The 23,795-nt window shown below is 32.5% G+C and overlaps 1 protein-coding gene across 1 annotated transcript in view; it reads right to left on the bottom strand.

The window, feature by feature from the left end:
• The window catches only part of LOC109055965 (STE20/SPS1-related proline-alanine-rich protein kinase-like), a 66,787-nt gene that overhangs the window by 2,735 nt on the left and 40,257 nt on the right, over positions 1-23,795 (bottom strand). Inside the window, exons 15-17 of the mRNA XM_042731845.1 lie at positions 10,612-10,664; positions 7,654-7,722; positions 4,494-4,558 (exon numbers count right to left, since the gene is read on the bottom strand). Coding sequence (XP_042587779.1) covers positions 4,494-4,558; positions 7,654-7,722; positions 10,612-10,664 — 187 coding nt within the window. The remainder of the gene's footprint in view (positions 1-4,493; positions 4,559-7,653; positions 7,723-10,611; positions 10,665-23,795) is intronic.

The raw sequence follows: 23,795 nt of genomic DNA, 5'->3' as shown, positions 1-23,795 counted from the left end.
CTCTATTCCCTATACTTCACATTTTGACTTCATTTGCAAAAACTAATATCGACGAGACTTCAAAAAGGGAGGTTAAGGGATGAAAGGCAGAAGAAAACATGAAAAAGCAATGAAATGTTGGTCAGTCTTTGACAAGTGTCTAATGACGGAGCGGTGCTGTGCAGAGAGCAGATCATCTTATCGCAGGTAACACCAGCCCGAGTGTCTGGAGGATATCGATCACTTGCCTGTTTTCTCTGGAGGAGACACAGAAAGTATCAGCTGCTCAGGGTCAGGCGACTGATCTTAGACAGAGGTGTGTGTGTGTGTATTTATGTGTTGGTCAGCGTCTACTCTCTCTGAAAAACACTGCCGTGAAATACGAGCTTGAGTTCACGCTCCTGCTAAATAAGACGGACTGTGACCCATAGAAAGGTCTGACCATAAAACTCCTGGCTGGCGTAACTCACATTTCTCCTGGGTGAAGCATTATGAATTACTCACAGAGGAAGGAAGGACTACTTCTATCACTCTGTGTGTGTGTGTGTGTGTGTGTGTGTGTTTGAGCACTTACACGTGCAGAAAACACTCTGATGGACACATATTGTAGACAATGGTGAAATAAAAGTTATATAGACTATAGACAGCTATTTGAGGGTTAATGATAGAAACGTCCAGAAATGTGTCTGTGTGTGTGCACGCTTGTGTGTCTGTCTGTCTATCTATATCTATCTGTCTATCTATCTATAGATATATATACATACATACATACATACATACATACATACAGTAAATGTGTGTGTGTGTGTGTCATCTTCTATTCATATGTTTATATATATACACACACACATACACACACACACACACACACACACACACAAACACTCATATAACAATAGATTTTTAAATAATTTTATTTATGATGAATTTATTTATATACAAACACACACAATAAAAAAAAATAAAAAATATACCTTTTAATTTAACATAAAAAATAACTAATTACATTTAAAATTTTATTAAATAAATTAATTTTAAATTAAATATTTGTATTGTATTAAATTAAATTATATTTAAATTTCTCTCTTTCGTTCTATACACACACACAAAACATGAAAAATATACACCTTTTTAATTAAAAAAATAAAATAATTAAATTCAACATTATAATGTATTTTTTTCAATGAAATTATTTTTATTGTATAAAATTAATTATATTTAAAATTATCTTATCTTTATATATATATATATATATATATATATATATATATATATATATATATATATATATATATATATCTATATATATATATTATATTTTTAATATATATATATATATATATATATATATATATATATATATATATAGTTAAATATTTTATTTAAAACAAAGAAAATTATGAAAAGAAAGTTAAAAATAAATTAAATGTAAAAGTCCATTACATTAAAATGATAGACAGACAGACAGACAGACAGACAGACAGATAGATAGATAGATAGATAGAAACACATACAATTAAACTGAAAAAAAAAACTAATTTAAGACAAAAATATTTAACTAAAATGAATAATATAATAAAAATAAAATATATTCAATTTAAAAATATATTTTATTTTTATTTTAAATATTTTTTCCCTTTTTTAGTGTAGTAACTTCTTATCTAAAAGCAATAAATCATCTGCTGTACTCTGTGCCTAACACTGCACTTCAGCGGGGATTATACTGAAAATGCAGCATTAGCACAGTCTCTTGCACCTAACAGCTGAAGTGAGCTATTAGCATGCTCACGTTATAAGAAAACAATAACTTTGGTGCGACTAAAATCACTCATTTAGATATCACGATAAAAAATTGGTGGCTTATTCACAAACAATATTGTTTTTTTATTTTTATTTTTTTTGGAGAACCAACTTTTATTTGCATGACACAACATCACTTTCACAAGCCCTTGCGATGCACCATTCCCATTGAAATCAATGTATTTCCAGCGTTCAGCATCAGCTCTAATGCAAATAAACTGCTACACTCAAGCCACAGAGCCTGCACGTGTGCACACAGCAACCACAAACATAAGTCTTCTTCACGGTTCAATATTCAAGCAGCCTAATTGTCTGAGTTGCACACAGTGTAGTCAGGAGTGACATTAGTAAATGAGATCGGAGGACCGGGCCGCCTGAGAAATTCCCCACACACGCCGCACTGCCGTCTACGTCCCTGTAACACGTGCACATTTCTCAGAGTTGTTTTCTAATCATGATGTGAAGTTCTCTCCAGGGACGCTCAAGCTGAAATTAAACAATAAAACTCCACACTTCCTAATGTGCTTTTCGAAACATTCCAGGTGCGAGTGAGAAATGCATTCTGGGAGCTCTGTGGAGGGTCGGAGGGTGAAGTTAAGGGTAAGAGCTGGCAGATGCTGTAAAAACAGCTCTCAGTGAAAGGCCAAAGCAGAATGAGCCGACTGCTAATGCACAGATGTTGTTTAACTGCCATTATTATTATTATTTTTTTTTTTAGTTTTAATAGATAATTAAGTAAACTGTTACATGTATCATATACTGTAGATCCATTATATTATATGAACATTTTTTATTATTATTTGAACAGTCATTATCACTGCAACAAAAGAGTTAAGAGAAACTAAAACTAAAAAAAAATATTAACTGAAAAAAAAAAAAAAAAAATGACATTAACATTTATATTCAGCTAATCGGTAACTGGACATTTCTTATTTTCATTTCAAGTACTAAAATAATTACAACTAGTACTAAAACTAATAAATATATATATATTTTAAACAATAGAAAATAAAAATAAAATCAAATTCAAAATATTAACAAAAACTGTAAAAGTTTTCTAATAATCTAAATAATCTATTTAATTATTTCCATAAAAACGTGTATATCATATGACGGCATCTTAGTTTTGTTAAAATAATAATAAAGAAGAACAGTTAAAAAAAAACATTTAAAGAATAAAGTTTAAAAAATACAAGAATTTAGTCTCGAATACAGACTATATCAAGAGTTTTGAAATGGAAAATTTTCTAAAAATATATCTTGTTTCATCTTACAGTATTATTATTCATCATTCTTGAAATTTCACGACTTAATTCTTATAAAAGGCCTATTTTGTGATTGTTCTCATGAATCTTCTGGTGAGAAGATAGTGCAAAACGCTATCCTAACCAATATAACAGCATTCACTAGAAGTGGCGTCTATCAGCACTATCTGTGTCTAATCCTCCACACAGATACTCCTACAGGATCCTGCGGTCTAATGCGTTCACTTCTTCATCTATATGCATTTAACGGGAACATTCCGTGACATTTTAATTTGGGTATTCATGTATCTGCCAGAATATCCCAGTTCTGTCATTTTTTAAAACGCATTAAAAGGCATCATTAAACACTCTCTTATTAATCTCTGAGATTTGAGTGTTCAGTGTTGTGTGTTCAGAGTAATCAATAAGGAATTATGTAATGAAAATTCATTATGCTGTCAAAGACGTGATTTCAGCAAATAATAAATGAATGGCTATGTGGGACCTGGGGGATGCACGCTCTGCATATTCAATGCACAATGAGTAAAATAAACAGCATCATAAAAAAAAGCAAGCTGCTTTTGGTTTCTGAAAAATTTAAGGACTTTCCATGTCTATTCCAGTTTTTCTTAACTGGTTTAAAAGAAAAAAAAAATAGCAATGGCCTCAATTACACTGGACTAGTTTACTACAAACTACAAGTTTATTTTAGTGAACTACAACTAAAACCATTAAAAAACATTTGCACTACTTGAAATAAACATTACTGAAATTATATAAAATATTTAAAAATACTTACTTTATTTTGGCAAGTTGCCAAAGCAAAATTTCTCATTTTCATTTAGTTGGTGTATTAAAACAACTAAAACTGAAATGTTAAAAATATAGAAATATAAAAATAATAATAATATAAAAAAGAAAAGAAAAAAATACAAAAATATACAAAATTAATAAAACTTATGAAATAAGAATAAGTAATATTTCCATGAAAAAACAATAAATGTTAAATTAAATATATAAAAAAACTTCAAACTGTATACAAATTTATTTTTATTTCAGATAGTTGCCAACTTGACTTGATGTACTTGATAAATTAATAAATTATTAAATTAATAAATTAGTTTGAAAACTTGAGCAAAAACTGCATACATGCATATATATATATATATATATATATATATATATATATATATATATATATATATATATATAATATATATATATATATATATATAGATTCTAAAATAATGTAAAATCCAGTTGTTCATAATTGGATTTAAAAAAATTATATAGATTGCACCCACAAAGAGCAATTTCTAGCCAATTAAATACAATCTGCATAACTAGAAAATGTATATGTATATTTTACAATTAATTCCCATTATTTTCCAGGCCATGACATTCCTAGGTTTTCCTGAGTCATGGGAATCCTGCAAGATTCTCTGTGACATTTAGCATCTGAATACTCACCAACTTAAAGGTCAATACTTTATAGGTAACTGGGTCTTCTACAATCTTCTGTAGGTTAGCAGCCACTGGGAAAACACATGTAGAAAGAGATACTGATATAAGGACTGAGCGATATAGCTATACAAACGATATCTGGATATGCAGTATCTCAGCATTCATGCATTTGCTCTGAAATGGCTTGAAGCAGGGGTCTTGAACTCAAATTGCCCTGAGGGCTACTAGCCCAATTGTGTGCAGCCGTGAATTTTAACTACATGCATTAATTGGTGCAGTCATATCATTACTGATGCATGGCCAGATCTTTTCAGAGCAGAGCGACTCATCTGTATACCTAGCATATTGCTCTCAGTGTTTAGTGAACTAATGACCCCTGGAATTGTTTCCTTTTGCAATTTTCTCCTTGCAGATGAAGCCAGTATGAGCTCCATTACAAAACCAGAAGCATCACGAGCTGCGGTAATGGCCAGAAGTCATACAATTTAATATATATTAATATTTGTAATTAACCCTCTGGAGTCTAAGGGTATTTTTGGGGCCTGGAGAAGTTTTGTCATGCCCTGACATTTGTGCTTTTTTCAGTTTCTTATAAATATCTAAATGGCTAAAGTCTAATCTCACTGTAATCAGCACAAACTGGACTATAATAATATGTGAGCAGCATGTATGTACATGATTGTGTTTTTGAGAAACAAAAATGTTATGCGTGGTTTGTGAAAAACTAAAACTGTTAAATCACTTGAATAAGGCAATAAAACACATACAGAAAATTGGGTTCCCAGATATTTTGAGAACTGGAGCTTGTAGCCTAGAATTTTTTTTTTCTAAATGATGTGAAAATCATCTTGTTTACTCACTTACAGAAAACAATATATTGATTTAAATTTTCTAAGACACTTTTTGTTGGTAAAAGTCATATGCGAGTAGGCGTCAACTATCATGAATTCACCACCTGAGAAGACAAAGGCCTGCATAATGAGCTGCATAATGAGCCATTCAGTCAGCTGTGTCACTGAGAGGGATGAGTTACAAGAAAGAATGTGAGGACAAAATAAATCTATATAATTTTATGTTTGTAGTTTATTTAGAATATATTTAATTATCCCACAACATAATTTAATATTCACTTGTGAGTGCAGTTAAACAGTTTATTAGGAACAATCAAAGCTGACTTTCAAACTGAAATTTTTTGCATCATTACCCCAGTCACACAATCCTTCAGAAATCCTTTTAACAATCTTATTTTCTACAAAAAAAACATTTATTGTTATTATTATCATTATTATTATTATTATTATTATTATTATTAATGTTGAAAAGAGCTTTTTTTTTTAAATATTTTTATATTTTAATATTTTAAAATATTTTTTTTTTTAGGTTTTTTAGGGGGGATAAATTGAAAGAACAGCAATGATTGTTACATTTGTTACAGTTACATTTATTGGTACATTTATATTATTTACATCAAGCTTTTGAATGGTATAGTAGTGTATATTGTTATTGAAACTTCATAATATTTCACTTGATTATACATTTAGTCAGGAATTATAGTTTTGGAAAAAGTCTTTGGAAAAAGTCTAACTAGTAAAAATGTTTACACGTTATGTGAAAACTAGTACAAGTATATAAATAAATAAAAAGGAGACTTACTCATGTTTAGGATCTCTCCTGAATAAAGTGCTTCATTCTTTTTTTCTGAGGAAATCCAAATCTCAAATCCTCAACCACATCACATCTTTTTGGGGTGAATTATGTCTTATTCCTCTCATCGCGAAGCAAACAGTAAAATAATAAAAACTTGAAGAACAGTCTCGCTGCGTTGTCTTCTGTTGTGTGGGCGTATTCAAAAGCCGCGCGCTTCAGTGAAACATTTGAATCTCAAAAGCGCGCTCGGCGCGGGGGCGTGGTCGCATTAGAAGATAATGAAGGGAGACGTGAAAAACGGACATCGCGTTGTTTTTTCATATGGATTACTTTATCACATAATATTTGTTTTCAGCAGCAATTGTTTATTTTAAAAGTAGACATGTCAGTCTTTCTATAGATATCCTCTCTCATGTCTCTTCGTTGAGTATTCACTGAGTTACAGTTCATTTTTAATGACGCGTTTGTAACTGAAGATCAGCGCAGACAAAGGCTGCAGACAGCACTCCTTGTTTGTTATCTTTATTCTATAAGTGCAAAAAGTTTTGTTGTTATTATGTCTGTATACAAAAAAAGTAGACCCTTTACAGATTCGATTGATGTATTGCACTTATCTGTACGATCAAAACTGAAAGTGTAATTTAAGTTCTTTTCGGGGTTATCAGGAGAAAATACCCCAAAACGCGTATACGCGTTTATCGACTCCAGAGGGTTAATATGTATATACTATTTTTAATATTAAAATATTAATATTTATTAAAGCATACATTTAAAAATACCTATTACATTATGTCGACCTTCAATGCAACGCAAGTCACCTTAGACAAGAGTCTGCCAAATGCATAAATGTATAAAAATGCACATCAATCAATTCAAATGTATGTTTTTTGTAAATAAATGCTTTGCATTTCAGACATACAGGCAAAATAAAGTTGCTGCACTGAGACTGTAACTGATAATACAGGGTTTCTAGAAATATGGAAATAACTTTTACTGTACCTTCTAAGCACACTGCTAAAAACTGATGCTTTTTCTTAGTATTTTATCTTGTTTTCCAATACAAATGTCTAAAGATCCTTTAATCAAAACATTTTCTGAGAAGCAAAATTACATAAGAGGTCTGGTTTTCTAAGAATTTGATCAAACTGAAGTGAGTTTATGAACAAGAACAAATATGTATGAATCAAGTTAATTCAAAGGAAAAACAAGTTTTCATATTTCATGTTGTAAGCATAAAATATTTCATGTTTTAAGCATTATAACCAATTTTGTTCAGTTTCTCAGAAAACAAGACTTCATATCTTAATTTTGCATGTCAAGTAAGGCATCTTGATTTAACATTTTATGTGCAACATTTCTTGCCATAACTATGAATTTAAGATTTTCTGCTCTGATTCAAGACCTTTTAAGATCTTCATTTGTGGAACAGTGAATTAAGACTTCTTAAGATCTTTTTAAGGCCCAAAGAAACCCTGATGAACGAGGCAGTGCATTGGAGTTTAATGCACATGCAACTTACCCACAACCACATCATGACCATTGACCAGACCAGCAGAGAAGAGCTCCTGAGAAACTCCATCAGCAGTGTCTGAGGAGAAAAAACACAAACACAGCATGATATCACAGCAAGAAACCCGTTAGAACACAAAGTTAAAAGCATGTTCTGCCAAACCCACGCACACAAACATCAACAAACAAGTCGCAATGGCCTGGACTACACTGAACACGTCAGATCTCGAGCATGTAGCAAGCAATGATAGAAAGAAAGACGAGCTTAGTTGTTTATGGTTTACAACTTCTGCCACTTTAAAATATAATCGACTGTTGCACAGTCAAACTTTGAATGAGTCTCTAGATAGATAGATAGAAAGAAAGATAGAAAGATATGAGAACATGAGTACACAAATAGTGAATAAATTGAGATTTTGGGTCGAGCTCATCATGAGTCAGAGCAGGAACTGAAGAAATGCTGCGAGATCTTTCACGCTGAGTGTCTCTTAAGGTTTCTCTATTGCTAATGCTGCCTTCAATTCACTCCGGAAAGATCATTTTTAAAAGACGCAATGAACACCAGCACAATGTCATAATTACCAGTATGAAACTGGATTTTCTATGAGCTCCGGCTTACTGAGCTGGAGGCGTATTGGCACGGCAGAATTAAATTGGTATTAATCATAGTCAGTTTTCCGTGTGCACAGTGACTGCACATTTACTTCATGAGAGAGTCATCTAGTGTATGCTAAAACCTGGTATAAAGACCTGATCACTGACCTGATCAAACTTAAACTGGAGTTTGATATGACATGTAATGAAAATGACATTTTAATTTTTGGAGAATGCAAACAAGTTGACTTGCAGTCAACTGATTTGATAAAACAAAACAAAATTCCTTTTTTCTTAATTAATTTTCAATCTGGTTCTATGGCAAGGATGTGCTTCCCTTTCCTTTGTTCCCTAAAATACTATTTTATTTTAGAAGTATGTGGGACAGGTGTTTTTTTTTTTTTTTTTTTTTTGCCTAATTTGCTCATTTGTACTCATAAATACCAAATAAATTGCAATCATTTTAACTACTTTCCCATAGATTTTAAAAAATGTTGAAAGCTTAAATTTACATTAAAATCAGGGAAATACCCTAAAAACCTCTAAAATAGAATGACTGATTAAAAGAAGCAAATACATGAATAAATAAATAAACGGATAAAAATACATGTACAAATATGTATGACTATACATAAAAAAATTTGTAAACATTATATTTGATTAAATAAATAATATATATACGTATATATAATTAATCTATTTAAACATCTTAAATAAATAAATAATATTTGTAATCATTATTTTTTAAATATATATACTAGAAATACTATTATTCTAGCTGGTTTACAACCGAACATGCTTGGAAAACTACATTTCCCGTCATTCCATGTGGTTGCACAAGAACAATAAATATATTAGTTCATCGTAACATCATTAGAAGAATGGCATCTACGCTAATATTAGTCGGCTCTTCTCTTATTCCGAGTTCACCGTAGCCAGCAGATCCAGTCTGTATCCAGGTCAGATGGTCACTGCAGTCACCCGGATCCAGTACGTGTCCAGCCCAGATGGTGGATAATGATTGCACAGATAATGATTGCACTAAAATAATTTTATCTGCACTGTTTACTTCACTGGTTTGCACTCTATCTACCATGTGCCTTGTGCTGCTTTACTTATCTTTCTTTTTTACATGACCTATTTGTATATTTGTATAGTTGTACTTTATATTTTATTATCTGTATTTAATGTTCTACTGTTACTGTTATCTGTATGCACCAAGGGTCTGAGAGTAACGCAGTTTCAATTCTCTGTATGTATGTACTGTACATGTGGAAGAATTGACAAAGCAGACTTGACTTGACTTGACTTGGATCAGCACCTAGAAAGGACCTCTACAGCCCTGAAAGTCAGCAGAGACCAGGACAACTAGATGAGCCCCAGATACAGATCCCCTGTAAAGACCTCATCTCAGATGACCACAGGAAACAGTTGAGTCCTCTGCACAATCTGACTTTGCTGCAGCCTGGAATTGAACTGCTGGTTTGGTCTGGGCAGAGGAGAACTGGCCCCCCGACTGAACCTGGTTTCTCCCAAGGTTTTTTCTTCATTCTGTCACCGATGGCATTTGGTTCCTTGCCCTCCTCTGTCGCCTCTGGCTTGCTTAGTTGGGGACACTTCATTTATAGCGATATCGTTGACTTGATTGCACAAATACTATTTAAACTGAACTGAGCTGCATGATGACATCACTGAATTCAATGATGAACCGCCTTTAACTGTCATTTTGCATTACTGATACACTGTTTTCCTAATTAATGTTGTTCAGTTGCTTTGACACAATCTGTTTTGTTTAAAGCACTATATAAATAAAGGTGACTTGACTTGACTTGTGCTGTCAAACGATTAATCGCATCCAAAATAAAAGTTTTTCTTTACTTAATATATGTGTGTGTGTTGTGCATATTTATTATGTATATATAAATACACACTCAAACAGGATATATTTTGAAAATATTTAAGTGTTTACATGTATATGTTTAAATTCATATAATTTATATCATATATAAATATATTTAATATATAAACACAACACATTTGTGTGTATTTATAAATATACACACTACACACACATATTATGTAAACAAAAACTTTTATTTTGGATGCGATTAATCATGATTAATTGTTTGACAGCACTAATATATATACAGTACATAAAGCATGCAAATCTAATGCTCATCCTTTACTTTTCATTTTGTTGCATTAGCGCAAAAACGCTTCAAAATTCAGTCAGCAAATGAAAAAGTAATCATGTCCATTTTATTCTGACCAAATTCACATTGTGATCATGTTTCCTGGACTCGTAAATGGGAATTTCTCCTGAGGATTTGAAAGCAGCATAACGCTACGACTGTGGCTGATGAGGTGCACTGACCTTGCCCTGGAGTGAATTCAAACCGTATGTCATTCAACTCCTTCCTTGAGTTCCTGAGGGAAAGATGAAGAGAGAGAGAGAGAGAGGAGATATATGTAGTGAGAAATGGGCATCCACCTGTCCATCTGTCTGTAAGAAAGCCAAGTGAGATCACGGCCCATCTGTGCTGTTTCACTGAGCGTGTTTGGAGAGCCTGAAGTATACACACACACACACACACACACACACACACACACACACACACACACACACACACACACACACACACGATACGAGCCTCATCTGAGTCCTGTCCTTCGAGCTCTCCAGATAATCATTTTGGAAGCAAATTTCTCCCAGCCAGTAAGCAAGCAATCAGTGCCAATATCAGCATGTTTTGTAAACCAGCGAGCTTCTTCTTTAAAGGGATACTCCAACCCAAAATGAAAATTTTGTCATTAATCACTTACCCCCATGTCGTTCCACACCTATAAAAGCTTTAAGATATTTTGGATGAAAACCGGGAGGCTTGTGACTGTCCCATTGACTGCCAAGTAAAATACACCGTCAAGGTCCAGGAAAGTATGAAAAGCATCGTCAGAATAGTCCATCTGCCATCAGTGGTTCAACCGTAATGTTATGAAGTGACGAGAATACTTTTTGTACACGAATAAAACCAAAATAATGACTTTATTCAGCAATTTGTCTCCTCTGTGTCACTCCACATCAGCGTGGCGCCATTTTGGCGAATCTAAGTTGTACCCAGGCAGACAAAAAGTATTCTCATCGCTTCATAACATTACGGTTGAACCACTGATGGCAGATGGACTATTCTGACGATGCTTTTCATACTTTCCTGGACATTGACGGTGTATTTTACTTGGCAGTCAATGGGACAGTCACAAGCCTCCCGGTTTTCATCCAAAATATCTTAATTGTGTTCTGAAGACGAACAAAGCTTTTACGGGTTTGGAATTTAAAACTGCCTATTTAACTTACATTTCAAAATGTAGTTAGCACAAATAAATACTTCTTAACATTTAAAATAAATACATATTTTTTAATTTAAAAAGAAATTGCCATTTTAAATATTCTATTTAATTCACATTTTTAAATGTGGTAAAATACATTTTTATCATGTCATAAAAAAGACATTTAAAATGGTCTATTTAGCTAATGTTTTAAAATACAGCTAAATAAAATATTATATTTTTAATTGACAATTAAAACTGTCTATTTAATTTGTTTTACAATGTAGTTAAATACCACAATTTAATACATTTTGTTTACATTTAAAATAAGTTAAATAAAATAAAATACATTTAAAAATAAAATAACATTATACAAATTGTTAAAAAATGTAGTTAAAACATAAATAAATATATTTTTAAATATAAAAATAAAATAACATTTAAAACGCTCTATATAATTAATGTTTTAAATGTAGTTAAATACATAGTAAATTAATGAATACTTTTTGTCAAGTGCCCTTAAACAGTTTACTCAAAAACAGACTTTAACGTACGACGCAATAAATAGTGTCAAAATGTAAATATATACAAAATGAAAACATGATGATTATTTCCCAAAACGGGCTGAGGGACTTCCTAACTGTGGGGTTTATAATGGCCTTGATGTTTGCTGTTGTTTTCTGGAGCAAATCTTCATCATCCTCAGGCTCTGGCGTTCTCAGTAAACACACCTGGAGCGACTCTACGCTCTGCTTCTTCTCACTGCTGTTTATGATAAAGTGCCCCTGTGTATTTGTTGAGATCTGAGCCAGACCTTCACTTTGTTCTCTCCGACATCAAACAGTCGGTTCTGCTTCAGCAACAAGACCTGACAACCTCATAAAAGTTACATTTGCAGAGGAAAGGCAAAAGACACAAATAATATGCACAGGCTGCAGTCATTTAAGCAGGAGAGAAGACTGAAGTCACCAGAGCTCCCCATGGTTCACCGGGGGACTGTGTCAAACAGACCATGCACAGGAAGTGCACACTGCTGACAGGAAGTAGGTGTACACTCTGGGTGAAAAGTGTCATGTTAAGAACATGTCCCGGTCACATTTCATGCCATTTTAAAGCCAATTTCAGCACCGTTTTTTTGGTTGTTCTAAAAGTATGGAGCTTAATCCCGCTGCCTTCTAAGAAACCTTCTTTTGGGATTCACATTTATCCTTTGCAAAGAAGACAATCCTATAATGGACTGTGAAAAAATCCACCCACAAAGAAATTAGTGTTGGATTTACTTGGAAACAATTTTCCCTCAGAAACTGGACTGGTCACTAGTACATTTCACAATAATTAGAATTAAATGGTAACAAACTGAATTAAAGTTAAAGTTAAAGTAATTAAGTTTTTAAGTATATATATATATATATATATATATATATATATATATATATATATATATATATATATATAAAATGTAACTTTTATGAGGTTCAGCACATAAGTTACATTTATATTGACAGATTTTAATGGTTTGTTCATATAAATATATATCTATTGTATAAATATATCTATCTATCTATCTATTTATATCTATCTATCTATATATATATATACACACACACAGACACAAACACATAAAACTTAATTGTTATAATATTTATTTTTTATTATTATAATTATTATTATTAATTCTTTCTTAGTAAAACAGAGTGATTTGGAAGGTAATTAGACTTTAATCTACAACCAAATAAACAGTTTCAAAATCTATAACTATATACAAAATATAAACAAAAATAACTGTTATTAGTATTATACATATATAATATTTGTCAAACAATGTAACATAATTAAATATTTTGACTATTTTTATTCTATTATAGTACTTGTTAATATTGTTTATTAGGTTTTTTTATATATATCTTCAGTTTTCAGTTGTGTTCAATTCGGTTTTATTTCTGCTACTGTGATTTTCTGTGGCATTTTTATTAGTTTCTGTTTAATATTTATTATTATCATATAATATTTTATATATGCAGTACTATATTTAAATTTGTTTTAGCTAGCAATAACAAAACTGCCCTCAAAGTCTACCCATATATATATATCATCTACTACACTATAATGTGCTGTGACAGTGTGAAACTTGACATAACCAGTTTGATCCTGAGGGTCAACAGAAGACCTGATGTTGCGTTTACTGTACGCATACCAGCGGTTTGATTTTACGAAAGGTCAAGACTAGATAATAGCGAGCGGTGTGTGCGGGTTCTGCTCCAGAGCTCCAGCTGCGCTATTGAGCCCAGTGGACTTATTTAGCAGATTGACACTTGCATTAGCCTCATTTTCTCTAGTACTAGATTATAATGACAGTAATCATCACTGGTGCTGCTCTCCACCCCTCCGTCTCTCTCCCGCTCTCAAGGAGGTCACTTAACTGATCATCAGAGGAATGGGATCTTACTCTAGGCGAATATACCAACACCAAATTTAAGAGGTTTATATAGCCAATCCCACATTATGATGCATGGTGGGTTGTCAATGGCATCGTGGACCTTGAAGACTAAAAAGGATTTTAAAAAGCTAAACCATCATGCTGGCAGTGATAAATCCGTTATGGAGCTAATAAAAAGTAGTCTGTAGGGGTGTGAAGTAATCTTGGCGGGCAGATGGAATTAAACCTGATTTTTCCAGTGATTATAATGTTTTCAGGTTTTTTGTGTATCCTTCTCCTATGCCTTGTTACACTTTTGTCATTTATTTTCAAGACTGATATTATCACATTGACATCTTTCTACTGCTTTCTACCCAATAGCATCGAAAAATAAATAGTATCTGTTTGTGTGTGTGCAGTATATGTACACACACACACACACACACACACACACACACACACACACACACACACACACACACACACAGAGAGAGAGACAAACAGATACACACAATCTGTGTGTATTTTAAGGTTCATAAAACTTAAATCAGTATCATTATCAAATCAAATCAGTACAATTGAGTATATGATGATTAAAGATGTGCTTACATTATTATTATCATTACAAATTATTTATTGATTTAGAACACAATTCAGAACAAAAGACAATGCTCAAAAATCATAAAATAAAATAAAATAAAATAAAATAAAATTACAATGGTTTTACCATTACTTCAAAAATTTTGGAAAGGATAAAAAGTCAGGATATTATTTAACTTCTCCAGTCAGATTCATCCAATCAAAAATTAGAGTTGAAATTAAAATAAAAAATAAGATATATAAAAATAAGATAAAAGTAATAGAAATAGCAAAAAAGTAAATAATCTAATCTAATCTAATCTAATAGTTAACTAATTAACTAAAATTAACTACAAATGAGCAATTCATTCGTTACACTATATATTAATATATAACCTATATTATATATTACCCACCCAATCTAAATATTCCCTCAGAGTTTAATAGTAATGACTTTATGAATTTCTTCACTGATAAAATAGAGAACATCAGAAATACAATAACAAATGTAGATTCTACAGCGTCTAATACTTCAGCTTCATTCATCGCACCTAAAGATAAACTGCAGTGCTTTACAACTATAGGACAGGAAGAGCTAAATAAACTTATCACTGCATCTAAACCAACAACATGCTTGTTAGATCCTGCAGCCACTAAATTACTGAAAGAGTTTTTACCTGTAGCAGAAAAAACACTTCTCAATGTTATTAACTCGTTGTTATCTTTAGGTCATGTCCCAAAACCATTCAAGCTGGCGGTTATTAAGCCTCTTATTAAGAAACCACAACTAGATCCTAGTGAACTGGCAAATTCCAGACCCATTTCAAATCTTCAGTTTATGTCTAGAATTTTAGAAAAAGTTGTGTCTGCTCAATTGTGCTCCTTCCTGCAAAAAAATTATCTCTCTGAAGAATTTCATTTCAAATGAAAATTACAAATGACTTTCTTCTTGCGTCAGACCAAGGCTGCATTTCATTGCTAGTTTTACTTGATCTTGGTGCTGCATTCAACACCATAGATCATGACATACTCATAGATCGATTAAAAAAAAACTATACAAGTATTCAAGGGCAGGCTTTAAGATGGTTTAGATCCTACCTGTCCGATCGCTACCACTTTGTTTATCTAAATGGGGAGTCATCTCAGTTTTCACTAGTAAAGTATGGAGTGCCACAAGGATCTGTCCTAGGTCCCCTGCTATTTTCAATATACATGTTGCCCCTTGGTAATATTATTAGAAAATACGGGATTAGTTTCCACTGTTATGCTGATGATACTCAACTATATATCTCAACAAGACCAGGTGAAACTTCTTAATGATCTAAGCTAACAGAGTGTGTTAAAAATGTAAAAGACTGGATGACCAATAATTTTCTCCTATTAAATTCAGATAAGACAGAGATTTAGTTATTGGGCCAAAAAACAGCACACAGAATCTCTTGGATTACAATTTGCAACTAGAGGGATTTACTGTTACTTCCTCTACAGTCAAAAATCTGTGTTATATTAGACTGTAACTTGTCTTTTGAAAATCATATTTCCCATGTTACAAAAACAGCATTCTACCATCTTAGAAACATTGCCAAGCTACGAAACATGTTACCTGTTTCTGATGCAGAAAAGCTAGTTCATGCATTTATGACCTCTAGACTGGACTATTGTAATGCACTGCTAGGTGGTTGTCCTGCATCCTCAATAAACAAGCTACAGGTAGTACAAAATGCAGTGGCTAGAGTCCTTACCAGGTCAAGAAAATATGATCATATTACCCCAATTTTACAGTCTCTGCACTAGCTCTGTATCAGTTACAAAATATTATAACTTGCCTACAAGGCACTTAATGGTTCAGCTCCTGTGTACCTAACTAGTCTTCTACCACGCTAAAATCTGTCACGCTCCCTAGGATCGCAAAACTCTGGACTTTTGGTAGTTCCTAGGACAGTAAAGTCCACTAAAGGAGGTAGAGCTTTTTCGCATTTGGCTCCCAAACTCTGGAATAGCCTTCCTGATAATGTTCGGGATTCAGACACACTCTCTCTGTTTAAATCTAGATTAAAGACACATCTCTTTGTCCACGCATTTAAATAATGCATCTCAAAATCTTGTACTGCAGTTATATCTGTTCAAATGTACATTATTATTCTTTAGCTGGGGCAAACAAATCGATGGTTGGAACAGCAGTTATGCTTATTATGTCTCTATTTGTGTATCTCTGTTTATGCCACAGTAGGATTTACACAAGCTCCAGACTGGATCCAGAACACTTGAGAAGAGATGATGCCAACCCCTCAGAGGACCTCAGATGATGCTAACCCTGAAACAACATACAGAACTACCACATTTTGCTATAAGTTTGATTGCGACATGTAAAAATTGCTTAATTAATAATGTTAACCGTCTGTTTGATTATGTCTTTAATTGATTTTTCCATACATTTCTGCCATATGTACAGTCAACACTGATAAGCAACTACTAAATATATTGTAAAAACTTAATTTTCCATAAAGCTGCTTTGCAACTATTTGTATTGTGAAAAGCACTATACAAATAAACTTGAATTAAATTGAATTGAATTGATCTCTGTCAGCATTAGTTAAAAAAAATACAACTGTTCATGCAGTACGTTAGTTCCTGTTTGCTCAGGTCCATTAATTAATGTTAACGTACAACTTTTGATTTTAAACATGTATGAGTAAATGTTGAAATTAACATTAAGTGAAGATTAATATGCTTTAGAATTATTTTTCATTGTTTGTTCATGGCAACAAGTTTTAAATATTAAACAGTAATACATATCATTTTTAATAATATAATATAATATAATATAATATAATATAATATAATATAATATAATATAATATAATATAATATAATATAATTCAGTCATCCTGTAAGGCCTGTCGTTGTTATCCAGGCAATCAATCCTGAGAGAGCTGCGAGGCATGGAAAGCCCTCATACTTGACACTTGTCTCCAGCTGGCTCGAGGTGATATTTTCACCCTGTGGCCAGAGGAAATCAGCACCCCGCTGCTGTTTTCTCACTTTTCTGCTCATGGGAGCCTCTGGTTCTCATCTAACTGATCTGATATCCCTCATTTCCCTCAGGAGACGTCAGCTCCACAACCACTTGAGTGCAAAAGGCCTTAACAACCAAACAAACAGGGTGAGCTTCGAGAAAACTGGCAAGAACATTCCTGGGTTTAATTTCAGCCCCAAATTCACAAGGAAAAATAAGGAATTTGGCTTAAACAAATAAATGCATTTATGATAGCATGCATTCTGACATTATTTTCATGACAATTAAGCACATCTTAACACAATTCTCATTACCATCACCAGTGCAAAAAATAAAACAAAACTACAAAATAGTATTTAAACATTAAAGCATAAAAATTCTAATTATATATGAAAATATGTATTATTGAGATTTTGTGTGTGTTTGTCACAAAAAGTAACAATAAAAATAGCTTGGTAATAGTCCAATTGAAACCTTGATATCTAATGCATTATAAAAGTAGTTTAATTATGCCTTATAGTGCATTTGTATTATCTCAAGAGTAATTGTTACCATAGTTATAATATATAATAATACGTATCTTTTCATTGTAACTTATTAGGAAATATGAGGCATTAAAACATGCCACACAACTAACTTCAGTTGTAACAAGGAATCAGAAAAAAATTATAATGCATTTTATCTTTAGTTACAGTTATTTATGAAAATATATAATGCATTAAAATGTACATTTATGAATGTCTTTATAATGCATTATGCATAAAAGATTCTTGATGTATAATGTGTGCTGTCTTTAAGGTGCCAAAAATTCAATTTTCTTAATGCAAAACATAATACTTATTTTTTGTTTGAGAGCCACGATTAACCTATTCCATGAGTGTCTGAGTCTGATGATTGTGAAATCGGCGTGAGTAATATTTGCCTGGACATGACTTAAAGTCTTGCGAGTGCACAACATCTAACAAAAATTATAATTCAAAAACACGCTTAATTTTTCATTTGCAAAACTTTTTAATGAGGAAAAAAATACTGAGTGCACCTTTAAGAACAGTAAGTTTACAATTAACTTAAGAACCATTTACGTTTTTTCCTCTCTGTGCACTTTATTTTCCTCTAAAGAGCTGCTAACTAATGAGAGTAGGACTTTAATTGAGGGAGGTAATTTAATTCAAAGTCCTGCTCTAATGAGGTTTCACTCTGTTCAGTTTTGTCTGGTCTGAAAAATGGGATAGTAGCCTCACAAATCAAAAGGTTTCAAGCTGAGTTTGCTAAAGATGACCCTAAATTACAAAGACAGATCACTTTAAAACAGACACGTCCAAGTGTGCGGGAAAAAACAGAGTGTGCAATATGCAAATCATGGCAGACTGTAAAACATTTCCTAATAAATTGCGCATTAAGTGTGCTTTGGATCAAAACTGATGCATCCCAATCTCTACAGCATCAATCTGCATTTTTGATTCCTGTGGTTTTTAACCTTTTTGCTAAGATAAGCATAATGGAAGGTGCCCTAGTACTTTCTAAGTGATCAGACTCATAATTTTTACCTGCTAGATGATATTAAAAAAACAAAAATCCCAAACTTCTTAACATTTATGTACATAACATAACTTAAATACTCTTGGATTGTATATGCAACTGTTCGTAAGATTGTATATGCAGAAATTTAATTTCTGCACCAGTAGTCACCAAATGAAAATAAAATAAGAATAACTGTATCCAAACAGGTTTCCTGAACACCTTTTAACATTTTCTCATTCTTTATTCAGTCATCTGATCACTTTTTATTATTCTTTCCTTGCCCATACAAATGTATTATATACGTTTATAATGTTACAAATGATTTGTATTTCCATGCTGTGCTTCTGATCTTTATATTAATCAAAGAATCTAGTTAATTACACGAGGTGCCGGTTAATTTATCTAATGAATCACAAATTATCTAATATCAAAAATATCAAAATTAGCTACAAAAATAATTTAAAGTCATTATTGTGTTCAATGAAAAAAGCATCAAACATTCATTACAAAACGTAGCTTTAGAAAGAAACATTTTATTTGATTCAAAATAGAATTTATTACAGATTTATTATAAATAAACTTTTAAGATACAATGGCCAAGATTTTATTTCCTTTTTCAGAAGCTGCATGTATATGTTGCATAGATGCATAGCTGCATAGATATATTTAAAGACAGCTAAGAGGTGGCATGAATGCATTTACACTGAAATTACAATTGCAAAAATAATGCCATGAGATTAAAGGGTTTTAAATGGGTATTCATGTGTTTGGGGATTTTTATTAATATGGAAATATTAAATTCTTATTTTTTAAAATGAAATAATACTCTGAAATGAAACTAAAACTGCCAGTAGGTGGTGATAAATGTCTTGATTAAAGATTGGGTCAATGAGTCATTCACTCACTCGATTCATTCAAATGACTAATTTATTCAGGAATGAAGTAGATGACTTGCTTTATAAATTGGCCATCGAATCACTGGTTCACCCGATTCGCTCAAAGGATTCATTCAGAAATGAATCACCGATGCGTGTTGCTCAGAGACACACAGAAGTTCTGCTGTGGCTTTATAGGTGATATTTACCTTGGCAAAATTGTGTAAAAAAACACACAATATTGTCTCTAAAAATATAACACAATATTATTTATTGAACTTGTATAAAATCAATAGGCCTATTATTTTGGCACTTGGCTATTCGGGACACAAACAACACTCCTGTGATATTGCACTTGTTGCTCGTGTGATATTGCTTAACTATATCATATGACATAAATATAAGGCAAAACTCATACAGGGCATTTAAGAGAATTTTAGGGGCATATAACTGAATTCTATAGGCTACACAGTGAGTTGTTCATCACCAGTCAAAAGTATTACATTATTTTAACACATTATTTGTTTCCAATTCCATAAGTAATTAGCTTAATTAAAATGTTAAATTGACAACTCTAATAAATACATATGCTATATGCTATTTACAATGAAGCCCTGATGCGAGTCATGAAAGCGCTTTAAGAGTGCAGGACCAGACTGCCTGTCGAAAAAACACAATTTAACCCGCTGAATTCACAACTGTGAAACGCAGCTAAATGTAATTCACCCTCCATAAAGAGGCCTGAGCGCAGAGCATCAAATCGAACGCAGCCTCCCGCTTCTGGAGCTTCTTTACACACTAGTGGCGCGTAAAGAGCTTTGAGTAAGACTCCTGCGAAGTCGTGAGGCAGGGACAAATCCGTATCATATTCCGGCATAAAGGCTGTCAGAGATGATCGACCAAACGCCTCATTGTTGGGTAATGGGAGCTGACAGGACTGAGCTAAAACCATTGAGCGTGATCTGAGCCAGAGCGACGGTAGAAATGCCTTCACAGCCAGCAGGTCGGATAACAACACCAGCTGATTAAACACGTGTGAAGACTACACATATGAGCTTCAGCGTTCCTCTGGTGCCATTAGCTCAGATCCACTACAGCTTACAAAGAGAGAGTCAATCACTCACAATTATTCTAACTAGAGAATAAAACCAAAACGTGTCCACTGCGAGTAAGTGGACATTAGCTGCAGTTAAGTCTCAGTAAGTTAAGTCTTACAGAAAAATGCATAAGAGAAATCGATATGGAAGTTGTAGACAATACTAAAATAAACACAAAAATGAAATGTAGTCATCTTTCTACACTATCGGAAGTATGAAGTAATGAATTGATCTTGTTTGAACACATGAAATGGCCATCTTAGCAGACAATATTAAAATATGATTTTCAAATACTGCATCTCAGCATTAGACCCTGCAGTGTAAATGAATTCAAACAGATCTGCTGCTGTCTTTTTAGTTATTAATATTAATTCAACAACAGTACTGACAACAAAAAAGAGACAATCACTCACTTTCTTTGTTCTTCATCGCTGATCACTGACTGTTTACGTAATTGAGAAACACTTGAAGGCTGCTGTACATAACGTTAATTTAATTTGATAATATTTATAATAACATTTAACTTTACATAAAAGAGTATGTTTCTCAACAAAGTTGTTTGTTAGTTGTTTTGTTGTATCAATATACTGTATTACAATTCCTGAAATGGTGACACACCGTATAATACCTTTTAATTTCCAAATCAAATACTCAATTTTAATTAAACCAACAAAAAGAAAACAGAATTACAATTAGAATTTGAAAGCAAAGACGCAGCAATAAAATGAATATGATAAATTCATAAGTATAATTTTAGGTATAGATAGAATGATAGATAGAACGATAGAATGATAGATAGATAGAAGGATAGATAGAAGGGTAGATAGAATGATAGACAGACAGACAGACAGACAGACAGACAGACAGACAGACAGACAGACAGATAGATAGATAGATAGATTGATAGATAGATAGATAGATAGATAGATAGATAGATAGATAGATAGATAGATAGATAGATAGATAGATAGATAGATAGATAGATAGATAGATAGATAGATAGATAGATAGATAGATAGATCTGCAAACCTTAAATAACCTCTAATATTGATGCAGTATCCAATGTTTTTTTTTTTCAAAATCAAGACACTCGGGATGGTTAAATCCGGTCTTGTGTTCTCTCAGAGTAAAACTAAGAGTCTGGACTGAGAGTCAAGCAGCAGGAACAGAGAGTAATGCTGGACTTAAGCATTCATTTACATGTCAAGGTTAGAATAATTACACCTCCCTTGAGCTCTCGCTCCACTTGGCCTGGTTCTAGAGAGCAAGGGCTTTGTGCACTGGATAGGGGGTCTAGAGAACATATGGAAGTGTGTGTGTGTTTTGTGCTCTATAATGAAGTGTTGGGAGGAGCCAGCAGATGCTGTTATCACATCATCCCAGACCCTATTACACACACGGGAGCGAGACCAGCTTCTGTGCCGAGAAACTTTCTCAGACAAACTCTACCGCATTATCTCAAATGAGAATGCGAGAGAAAATGAGTCTTTGGGGCTCGTTTATAACAATAATATATGAACATGAATGCAAAAGCAAATCAAAAACACAATATTGTCCATTCTAATCTCTGTTTTAAAAGGTGTGCTACTGTAATAAAGCAAAAAGCCATAAGAGGCAGTTCACTGCAGTTTACCAAGGTTAAAAAAAATGGAATTTTCCTCGAGGGTTTGTTTATTTAATACTTTATTTTGTGAGTTCGACCCCTCACCATCATGTCATTACAAACATATATGAAATGTGTGTGTGTGTGTGTGTGTGTGTGTGTGTGTGTGTGTGTGTGTGTGTGTGTGTGTGTGTATATATATATATATATATATATATATATATGTATATATAGTGAACTATCTCTTTAACTGTGAAAAAATTGCTGTATGCATCCTTTAAATTACAGTACGTTACTATTTCATGTAAGATTAATTTCATTTCTGTCCACTTTACTCTGAAGAAAAATGGCAACAAATGTAGAAAATAACAAACACACATCAAACTGTAACATACCAAAAACTGACCAAATTTTCTAAGATTTTGCTATACACTATTATTCAAATGGTTAGGATTGGCAAGAAGTCTCTTATTCTCACCAAGGCTGCAATTATTTAATTAAAAATACAGTCAACCAGAAATATTGTGAAATATAACTGTTTTTTATTTGAATATATTTTCAAATGTAATTTATTCCTGTGATGCAAAGCTGAATTTTCAGCATTTTTAATCTGTTTTTTTGTGTCATTTGTTCATTTTTAAGTGTTTCTTGTATGCTGATTTGCTGCTCAGGAAACATTTCTTATTATTATCAATGTTGAAAACATTTTTTTTAGTGTTGAATGATTATTTTTAAGTTTTTTTGATATGTTGATTTAATGCATGTAACAATTTAAAAGTACTTTCTGTCCTTTTTGATCAATTTAAGTATCTTTGCAAAATAAAAGTATTAAAAAAAAACTTTTGTATGTAAACAAGTATATTATTTTAAACATATATCTATATTTTTATTCAACAGATCATTCTCAAAATTAACAAAAGCAAATGTTGTCATTAAACATTCATCACTGATTTCATTAATGAAATTAATGCAGCTCTGTTTATGGTTTCCAAGCAACAGAGCAACTTTAATACAGAGTGTGCATCACAGGTGAAAGCAGCTCATCCAATCAGGATTTAGAGACAGAACAATGTGGGTTTTTTTAATAAGTATTTGCTTGCACAGGTTTCGTCTTTCTCACTGGCGTT

The sequence above is a fragment of the Cyprinus carpio genome, chromosome B9, assembly GCF_018340385.1.
Source record: "Cyprinus carpio isolate SPL01 chromosome B9, ASM1834038v1, whole genome shotgun sequence".
NCBI classification, from domain to species: Eukaryota; Metazoa; Chordata; class Actinopteri; order Cypriniformes; family Cyprinidae; genus Cyprinus; species Cyprinus carpio.
The sequence above is the reverse complement of the archived record's forward strand: the minus strand, read 5'-3'. Positions and strand labels throughout refer to the sequence as shown.